Genomic DNA, 10,703 nt, shown 5'->3' on the forward strand with positions numbered 1-10,703 from the left:
ATTGAAGGTCACATAGAGTGTAGATTAATGGAGAAGTGGGATGGATGGTATTTTATTGAGCATTGAAGTAGTATGAGAAGCACAGAGGCAGGGTTAAGTTTTTATGATGTGATGACATGTTGGAACAGAGGTGGATGGGGTTTGGTTGATGAAGGGTTTTGAACATTAGTTTGTATTTGATCTAATGGATGGTAGGAAATCTTAGTGGGCTCTTGATCAGGAAAGTAATTTAGGTTTTTAGAACAGTGTTGGGTGATGAAATAAAGATCTAAAGGTAAGGAGCATATATTGCCTCATTCTAGGAGTGAATCAGAAAGGGGCAATGTAAAAAAGTATTATGGGGAGAGATGATTAGGACCTTAAGGATTCTAGTTGTATAGCTGGACAGGACCTTTGAGGTTATCAGTCCAGTCCTCTTTTTAAAGATAAGGACACTCTTTTTAAAGATAAGGTTCAGAGAAGTTTAAAGTGACTTGTCCAAAGTTACATAGGGAACAAATGACAGAGCTAGGATTTGTACTCAGATTTCCAGATTTAAAATCCAGCAGATGGAGAGGGGGAAGAATATTAAAAGATTGTAAGCCCGGGAGCCTAGAAGAATACTACTGATACTGATAGGGAGTGTTGGAAGGGAAAAGCACCTTTTAAAACTGATACTTTGAATTTTAGATATGCTGAGTTTATGAAGTCAAGGTATCCAAGGAGCAATACCTTTGGGGCAGATAAAGCTAGAAAATTGAGTTAAGTGGTTAGGGCTGGAGACATACATTTTAAGAATCATTACAATAGATAAGAAAAATGAAGCCTAACTATTTAGAAGGTGAGCAGAGGGCCAGAAACTATGAGTCCTGGTTAATAATAAGGAAGCAAGAAGATGACTACTGTGACATGGGAATGTTGTTAGAGGGCTAGGAAAATTGGAGAGTATGACTTGGAAATTCCTAGTAGAGGTTTATCATTTTGCAAGAAGATTTGTCTAGGAGAACATTGGCAAACCCTGGGGCAACGGAGGGGAATGACTGAAAAGAAGCTGTTAAGGTTTATCTTGCTGCACCTGGTAACATGAGCCCTTTCTCTTAAGAGAAAGGGGTTTTTCAGAAATATGATTGTATTATTAGGTCTCTTATCTTTGCCTAGAGCTGAACACTTGGGAAATTGAAACTGGATTTGGGGAGTAATAGCTGTTTTAATTTGCTGATTGCAGTGCTTTCTCTTCATTCTTTATCTCTCTTCAGCTGCAATTAGGAGACAAATTAACTCGGAGACTTAGATAACTTTGCCCTTCTTAAAGATTTAATAGCGACGTTTCTGGCCATTTCTGAACTATGGAGGAGAGGTGGATGTTGGGCCTGGTTCTGGAATGTTAAATGAATCTAATCCTTTTTTCTATGTATTTGCAGATGGGGCATGACTGGGTTTGGTTGGATTCTGAACAAGATTATCCTAATGATTCTGAGCTGAGCAACGACTACAGGTCCCTCTTCAGCTCATGGGACTCCAGTCTGGATCTTGAAGTGGGCAGCTGGAGGGAAACGGAAGAGCCAGGAGCAGAGGAGCTAGAGGAGAGCAACTTAGGCAGAGAGTCCAGTGACCCCCTTATGGGGGATGGAGGCAGTGAGGAGTCCCAGGAAGAGACAGAACAATTCAACCACCAGAACCTCCTTCATTTCCTCTCTGAGGTAATCGTGTTTGCTCAGAGTGGCTAGGTCCAGAATGAGGGCAAGTCTTCATCCTCTTAGAGAACTTTGCCATTATGCTTCCCCCACATTTTTCTGAGACACTAATTTGAGGCCACTGAGATGATATGGAGCACTATCAAAGAGTTGAGGCAGTGTGGTAGAGTGCAGAGGACTGGTTATAAAGTCAAGAAGACCTTGGTTCAAGTCCTACCTCTTCCACAATCAACTGCATTAGCTTTGTGACTGTGGGCAAATCATTTAACTTCTCAGTGTCCAAGGCAACTCTTTTTAAGATTCTATTATATAGAGAGTTGCTATTCTGTATCAGTAGAGAGAGTTTCCAAACTGGGAGTTCTCTACACCTAGGAAATTACATGAATAGATTTTTTTTAAAAGGCAGCACAGACCCATCTATAGTATTGCTGCAGTTCATTGTTTCAGTATCGCCAGGGAGTTCAACAGTTTCCTAATATGAATGAGGATAATGAGGTTATGATATTCTGTGACTAAAACAATTCTGGGTGGGAGCTAAGTACTTGAAATGGGCAGGGTTTGGTAGGGTGTAGTTGATAAGAGATTTTCTGAACAATAGTCAAAAAGTTAGATGAAGGGATAAAACAGTCTCAGGAATAACCTGGCACATACCTGGTCCCTAGCTCAATTGTGGATCTAGGAGATGATTCCCTTTGGTATCCTTATGCATATGGAAATAAACTGTGATTGCAGGTAGCCTACTTGATGGAGCCACTGTGCATCAGCAGCAAGGGAACAAGTGAGGGCTGCAGGTCTCAGCCTGGCTCTAGGAAGCAAGAAGGAAGGGAAACTCCAGATGTTGAGGGAGAGGCAGGGGAGCCATGCAGGGAGATCGAGAAGTTTCCAGCCAAGGGAAACGGCTCAGTAGCACAGAAGGAGCTGGAGGGAAAAAATGAGAGGCCAGAGATGGCCCCAATTTCCCCAGATATATGTGAAGTTCAGGGGCCACCCCCAGAGAGCGAAGAGGTAAGTGAAGAGCTGAATCAGCTGTCTAATCAGGACATGTTTCCTATTGCCCAACCAACTTGATTGTCTGTTCCAGTCTAATCTAGGGAGACTGACTGTACAGCATCCCAACCAACCTTGAGAGCTTTTCATAGCAGGGCTTGCTGATGGCAAGGGTGTAGTGTTTCCTTATTTGCTCTGGAGAAAGAAAGAGGGAAAGCTCTATTGTAAAGTTATTAAGTATTCTTGTTGATTCATCTAGTTCAAAAACTGCTTTTTATTCAATGTTTTATGTAATAAATTAGCCTCCGAAGAATAATAGATTCTTAAGTCATCTTAGTCAGGAAGAGAAATTGTTCACTCTGATACTGAAGCTTTTTCTAAAGCTTGCTTTGTCTCCTGGCCTTCCCAGGGGGGAACAAAGGAGGAACCCAAAGAAGAAAAGGGTGAAGGATATATCTCTGAGGAGGAGAGCAGACCGCCTTTGGGTGAGTGTGATGATGGCCCCAACATTAAGGAGACTCCATTGGTGGATTTAATTTTCAGCAATGCCTCTTCCTCTAAGATGTGAGTAACAGTTTTAACCACGATTGTCAGATGTGTCATAATGATCTGGTTCTGCTTTGTTTTGTTTTGTTTTTAACTTTACTATATTGCTTTATGTAAATGAACAAAAATGGTGCAAAGATGGTATATGATCAATGTCAAACAAGAAATGCACTGTCGAATGTTTTTTTTCTTTTTGGTGATTTTTTCAGTCTATTTACATGGCAGCTTTCCATCTCTAAACTAAAAGGTAGGTTAAAACTTCCTTTTTTATTGGAAATGGAGTAGGTGAGTAACTGAGTCTGTCAAGCAAAGATTTAAAAAGCAGGGGTTATAACATTATTTTTAGCTTAAAACACCTCTGAAGATGTTAACGTTTTTAAGAAATGAACATCTAACTCCCCAAAACATCTTTCCTTATTATATTGTAAGCTTCTTGAGGGCAGGGGACTGTCTTATTTGTATTCCCAGCAATTAGCACAGTGCCTTGCCTATAGTAGGCACTTAATAAATGTTTATTAACTATTATTGACTACATCTCAGTTTTGGCCCCTTGGTCTGTTCTATCACCCAGTAGTAGAAAGCTAGTGTTCTGAGACTTCTACTAATTTAAGAATATCTTTCTTTCCTACTATTATAGTTTCTATTTCTCCACCTAAAATAAGTAGAAGCACAAAGGATTATATTTAAGAAAAATCACAAATAGTATCAGGAATCCAAATTATCATTGTGCAGACCTTGGTAGGCTACCTTTATGTTTTTCTAGATTGTTATTGTGAGTCACTGGCAAAAAAGATCAGTTAATTACCAATATTCTGTTGGTAAACCTTTCTAAACTTAAGTAGATCCAGTTAGACTTTAGTAGAGATCCTAATAGGAAAAGTTATAAAAGTTAAGATATTTTATCTTTTTTGAGGAGCAAAAGCTATACAGAGACACAAGAACTATACTTAGAATTATGTGTGATGTGATTATTATTCATAGGATGTAATGCCTCATAACAAAGAAGTGATTCTCAGTTCTCAAAGGCTTTGTAGCAGGAGCACACGCTCCCAGCAGGTCCTCCCAAGCTGGAAGGGCTTCAAATATCGACTCAGTAATGGATTCTCTTATTAAAGGACCCTTTAGGACCATTAAAGGACTATTTGAAGAGGTTCATCACCAGGTTGGTCCCCCTTGTGATAATTTTGGCCATAGACAAAACTTGGCCAAGACCGTCTGCTAAAGTATGGAAGGGTTATGATCTTCATTGGAGGAGGAAATATTCCTACCAATCTTTAGGGATAAGGGGAAATAAATACCCTTAACCTGGCAGACTTGTTGCCATTCATTGATCTGTTACGCCATTGTTTTATGAAGTCAGTGGTTTTTAAAATTGTTTTTAGCAAATATTCCAGTAGAACTATATAGAAAGTCATAGCTAAGGGGGAAAAGAAGGGTATAAGAATTTATATGGATCTACTATGTGCCAGATACCATGCTAAGCACTTTTTACTATTAGTACCTCATTCAAAGATATAGTTCTGTATCAGAACAGTCATATTGCCCTTTGTGGCCACTTTGTATTGGAAAAGTGGCCAAAGCCAAATAATTACCTTCTTAATTGTGTTATCTAGAACCATGGGCATAGGACAGTACTATATTATACTTCAAAGAATAATAATAGCTGACACATAGCACTTTAAATCTGATAAAACATTTTAAATATATGATTTCTTTAATCTTTACAATAACCATGTAAGGTAGATGCTATTATCCCCATTTACAGATGAGGTAAGTAAGACTTAGAGAAGTTGTAACTTGCCCAGGTTCATATGGCTAGCAAGTGTCCAAGGCAGGATTTAAAACCTTGGAGTCTGCCTGAGCCCAAGTCCAACACACTCTTACTTCCTATAAAGTATCCTATACCTGCTTATGATATGTGGTAGTGACTATGCTTTACCAGAATTATTTTTAATGACCTTGTTTTAGAAGAATTCTGTTTGGAAAAGCTGCATCACTAATATAGAATGCTGGATTGTTGGGGTTTTTGCTTTTTTTTTTTTTTTTGCTAAAGTTTCTTGTAAGCTTTATTTCTTTTGGAAACAAGATAAAATAAAAGCCAAAGGTCTTTTAATTTGTTTAGATGATCAAAGAACCCAAAAGGCTTTTACACTGTTGATAATGCCTAGCAAATTGTATATATGTTTTGAAATTTTGGAAATTTTACCTTTGATACCAACTTTAGAAGAGATGTATTCCACTTGCACAATATGAGATATTAGTCTACAGATACTTATAGCCATATAGATCTAGAAATAGTTAACTCCATTTTTTCCATTTTCACAGGCTTAATAATGCTTTATTAAATATATAAGATCTCATTTACATAGGTTTAAATACAAAACTAGAAATAATTTCTAAATGTGTATGGAGGCAGAAGTACATACAATTAAACTGTAAACTATGATGTTCTATTTTGGCATGAAAGGGAATTTCCTGAAGGTGAAAATGTTTAGACAATTGGATTAGTGACAAAATATCCTCTCTCTCTAAGCTACAGAAGGGAATCTCAACATTTGAGTGCTATTCTGGCTGAGGTCAGGGGATGTACTTCATAGGACAATTATGTAATGTCAGGAGCAGCCAGACAGAACAGTAGCTAGAGAGCCAGGCCTGGAATTGGGAAGACTTGGGTTCAAATGTGACCTCAGACACTTTCTAGCTGTCTGGGCAAGTTATGTAACTCCAGTTGTGCCTTACAGCTCTCCTGCCTTAGAATTAAAACTTAGTATCAATTCTAAGGCAGAAGGTATGGGTTAAAAAAAAAAAAGAATTTGCTAAGCAGTAAATTAGCAGGAGGAGTGATGAAGACAGATCGTCATTGATGTGCTGTCAGGACCATAGAAAAGCAAAAAGAAGGAAACTCATTACTGAATTATCATGAAAACTAAGCTTACTTGCAGTTTTGAGTTTCATTTATGAAAGCTTTGGGAACACATACCCTCTCTTATTCTGTAGTATTTCAGTTTTTTAATGTTGAATAGATCCAAGGAAATAAAATTCCTTTGGTGAGACCTTGTAAAAAAAAAAGTTAAGACCTAAGCATAGACGGTACCTTGATTGTCTGCCATGGAGAAATAGAACAACATTAGGGAAATGACCATGTCCCTTCCCATAGGACTGATCCAAACCAGGGTGATCCTGTCAAAGAACAGCTGCTTTTCAAGAAAACCCTCCTTCCAGTCTGGAAAATGATTGCCAGTCATAGGTAAGTATCTCAAGTTTGACAGGAAGCTGGTAGGATGGTTGTTCGCAACTGAAGCGTATTACCCGTGCTGTGTTGTCAGAAGATAGGTAGGTCAGGCATAGTAGAAGTGGTGAATGTATATTGGAGGTGGGCCACATAAGACAAAATCTCATTTTCTATTCAGTCCTTTCCATCCATCAACACCAGAAGTTACCATTATAAACCTGCCTTTTGCAGGTCTCTGGAAGAAATGGTTGCTGTCATTTGAATTTAATTCCTAGTTTTTCTTCAGAATTGGGACTTTTAAGAGATCAAATTATAATTCTTGTTTCCAGAACTTGTTATTTCATTGGTCTAAGGAACTTCTGAAAAGAAACTCCCTCCACCAATGCCTAAGGAACTAAGAGGTTCTCCTTCATGCTTGATCATATAGCCTCTATGTGTCAGAAGGGTCTTTGAACCCAGGGCTTCCAACTCCATGGTTGGCTTTCTATTCACTATATCATGATACCTCTAAGATAAAATTAGTATTTAAAATAGATGCCTCTTTCTACTAGGGCCCTAGAAGACAAGGTCTCCAAACAAGTAGCTAAGGTCTAAATTAGCATGGCATGTAGCATTAGAATAAAGTGTTTTTGTGTGTGTGTGTATGTGTGTGTGTGTGTGTATGTGTGTGTGTATGTGTGTGTATATATATATATATTTATATATATATATATCTCAAGAGGGAATTTACAGATTTTTCCACTCCCAGCTGGTGTTTCCTTGGAGGAGGCTGGCATAGAACAGCACAGGACTTTGTAGTTAACCTGTTCCATCTTCTTCCTGTTTTGATTCAAAGTGACCTGCTGGGGCTCCCCTTATCCTTTCTGGGTTTGTCCCTTACCAGGTTCAGCAGTCCATTTCTGAAACCTGTGTCAGATAGGCAAGCTCCGGGGTACAAGGATGTGGTGAAAAGGTCAGTGAAGAAGGGGGAAGGAAAGGTTGGTTGCTTCATATCCTCGTGCCTGTTTTCATTCTGTTTCCGTGTATTTTAAATGACCTTCTGCCTTATTTGCTGCACTTAGAAATAAGAAAAATAATGTTTGTCAGCAGAAGATGTTAATAAAGCTATGAAGAAGTCAACATCTTTCTCTTTGGGAGGATAAGGAGGGTGAGAAAAGACAAAAAGATCATTTACAGCATTGTGTACTCTTGAGTCTAAAAGACTTTGGTTAGTACTTTTTGTAATTTCTGAAAATTTCCTTTTGAATTGAAACTTTCAAAAGGAGAATCTGCATGGTCGTTGTGAGAGCAGTCAGTGTTGGTCACTTCTCACTTATGTTTTTCAGGCTCACTTGGTTTAGTCGATGTTGTCTGTAAGCCCAAGAGAAACTTAGGAAGTTAATGTGGGTGTATTGAGGGAAGAAAACCCAAATGAACACCACATATGAATGAAAGCAGAGTCTTGTACTAACAGCATTTTTCATCAAAAAATAGTGTCTGTATGAAATAGCCATTTGGGTTATCTTTCCTACTTGAGGCCTTTCTAAGTCCTTTGGTCTTCTTCACCTGAGGGGTAAAAATTGTTCTTCATAGCCTTTGAATTATCTAGGGAAAGTGGGAATAAATAAATCAGAAATGTTCACAGTGCTCTTCACACTGAGCACTTAGTACATACTTTTTTTTAACCAACCCCTTGAGATTCATAATGTAGAGAGGAGCAGAAGCTCCTATTGAAGGGGGTGGACTGTTATCTAGAAGAATTCATTAGACCAGCTCATATTCCACATGGCCGTGTAATTCCTCCTGGTCTCTCTTGGCCACTTGCAGACCCATGGACTTAACCAGTCTGAAGAGGAGCCTTTCTAAGGGACGTATCCGAAGCATGGCCCAGTTCCAGCGTGACTTGATGTTGATGTTCCAGAATGCTGTAATGTACAATGACTCTGACCACCATATTTACCACATGGCTATAGAGATGCAAAAAGAGGTCCTAGAGCAGATCCAGGTATTATATTTTAGGGACTTGTAGGAAAAGGAGGCCACTTTTCAGAGTTCACATAAGTGGTGGTCTAGGAATAGTGCTGTGTCCCCCAGAGATTAGGGGCCGTGACCAGGTGTGGCCCTGAGTCCCTCATAGGTTCATGGTGAAGTTTAGAACCCAGCAAATCGTAAGCCCCAGCTAGTGTTTCATTGGAGGAGGCTGGCATGTAGAACAGCACAGGATTTTGTAGTTAACCTGTTTCCATCTTCTTCATGTTTTGATTCAAAGTGACCTGCTGGGGCTCCCCCTAGCCTTCCTGGGTTTGTCTTCTTCAGGTTCAGCAGTCCATTTCTGGAACCTGTGTGAGGTACAAGGATATGTTGCAGTTTTGTGTAGAGAATTGGAATGTCATAGGATCATATATTTAGGGTTGGGAAGATACCTTGGAGATCATCTCCAGGGGTTCTTAACCTTTTTTGTGTCATGGAACCCCTTTGGCAGTCTGGGGAAGCCTATGGACCCCTTCTCAGAATAATGTTTTTAAATGCATAAAATATGTAGAATTACAAAGGAAATGACATATTGAAATACAGTTATCAAAATAATAAAACAAATTGACGGACGCCAGGTTAAGAACCCTTGATCTAATCCATCACCCTCATTTTACAGATGAGGAAACTGAGGCCCAGGGAGGTTGTGACTTGCCCAAGGTAACATAGCTGGGATTTTAACCCAGGTTCTCTGACTCCAAATCCAGGGCTCTTTCCACTATACCACAAGTAGTCAGGGGAAAGCAGCAGAGATGGGTTCTCACAAGAGCTGGGGGAAGAGGAAAGGAATCCTGAAAGGATGAATTTCTGTGGTGAGATCTTGCAGGTTGCCTGGAGCAATTTCCCAAGCCACAAGTCAACAGCCACTGGGAGGAGAAACTGCAGCAAAACTTCTAAACAAGAAGCTATAGCCATTGAATATTTTCAGGCAGCTGCTTTTGCTCATATAAATTTGACATCATTCCATCTTTGCCCATTCCCAAGGTGTGTAGCAGTCAGAAAAAGGCCTGCATGCGAAGACTATATGCCTTAGTAGCATTGAATTTTTTAAATTAATAAAAAGTTGTTAGTTGGAGAAGGGGAAAGGATATGTAGCTAGTTGCTTTCAGGATTGTGCAGAAGTCCAGGTGCTGTTGAGATTTACAGCCTTTTTTCCTCTTTGCCTTGTACAGGTGCTAAGTATTTGGTTAGACAGAAGAAGAGATTTGAGTGATGTGGACTGATTTCCCAGGGGAGGACGGAGAGCCCTTGGGCTTCCCAGCCCTGGCAGACAGCCTGACCTTGACCTCTGACCTCACCTCTGACCGGGCCGAGGCTGTTCTGGGGTCAAGGCTCTCCGCTTGGCCCTGATATGGACCCTATCTCAGAGGTTGTTCGAGTTTCCGATTATCCTTTGTTAGTAAGAGAGGCCTTAAATCACCCAAGAGAAGAAGCCCTGGCTGCTTTAGTCATGGAACCCGAAGCGGGCGGGTCTGTGATTTGTGCCTCCGCCCAGAGGCCACCGCTTCCACCGGGCTCCCTGTATGACAGACCTTAGAATAAACGTTGTTTACCAAACTTCGAGCTGCTTTTTAATGGGGGGAGGGCAGGGTATGGAGGGAGCTGGGCATAACACCTCACCCTACCCTCCGTTACCTTACAGGCGGGGCCAGGGACGGCCCACCCTGGGACAGACTGGGGGAGGGGTGGGCCGGCAGGAGGCGCTGGGGCTGGCCTTCCTACGCTCTGCGGAGCGTCTCTAGCGTCTCTTAGCAACCAGAGAAGCAGAACTGGGGCCCGGGGCAGAGGAGGACTGACGGTGAGGTGGCTGCGGCCTGTGCCTCAGGATTGTGAGGGTCGTCGGCCCAGTGGAAGCGAGACGCCAGCAGAGTCGAGGAAAGCCCAGCCTTCCTGTAGCTTCCCAGTCTACCCCCCTGCAAGCCGCTCCAATACTGTCACCAGCCACCTTCACCTCCCTCTCTGGGCTTCTGTGACCTCATCTGCAAAAATTGTGCAACCTTCCCACCCTACTCCACCTCCCGGGGAAATAAATTAAGGGATTGTGATAGAAGTGGGGAAGTGCCTGGAAAGTCAGAAAGCACCTGACTCGCTAACTGGAGGTGTCCTGCTTAAGACCTTCTCGAGGCTGACCTTACCTAGGTAGGAAAATTCCCGGCAGTTGTTAAATTGCTGCCAAAAAATCTGCTAAAGAGTGCTAAGAAATCTTGGTTTCCTCTTAATCACCTGTCTTGTATTTTGTAGGGGAGGAGGGGTGG

General features: G+C 41.0%; 1 protein-coding gene across 2 annotated transcripts; it reads left to right on the forward strand.

Moving 5' to 3' along the window:
* The first annotated feature begins 1,388 nt into the window (after positions 1–1,388).
* LOC123237576 (bromodomain-containing protein 8-like) lies at positions 1,389–9,995 on the forward strand. 2 transcript variants are annotated; one of them, XM_044664569.1, is made up of 6 exons: positions 1,389–1,679; positions 3,070–3,224; positions 6,364–6,453; positions 7,322–7,390; positions 8,245–8,422; positions 9,621–9,995. In XM_044664569.1, the coding sequence occupies exons 1-6, from the start codon at positions 1,389–1,391 to the stop codon at positions 9,669–9,671; spliced, it is 834 nt and encodes a 277-aa protein (XP_044520504.1). In that variant the 3' UTR covers positions 9,672–9,995. The 2 variants fall into 2 exon arrangements, 1 of the variants encoding a protein (XP_044520504.1); XR_006505474.1 differs by lacking the exons at positions 1,389–1,679; positions 3,070–3,224; positions 6,364–6,453; positions 7,322–7,390; positions 8,245–8,422 and adding an exon at positions 9,129–9,432 and having other exon boundaries at positions 9,621–9,704.
* The last annotated feature ends 708 nt before the right edge of the window (positions 9,996–10,703 follow it).

Source organism: Gracilinanus agilis, chromosome 2 (genome assembly GCF_016433145.1).
Source record: "Gracilinanus agilis isolate LMUSP501 chromosome 2, AgileGrace, whole genome shotgun sequence".
NCBI lineage: Eukaryota > Metazoa > Chordata > Mammalia > Didelphimorphia > Didelphidae > Gracilinanus > Gracilinanus agilis.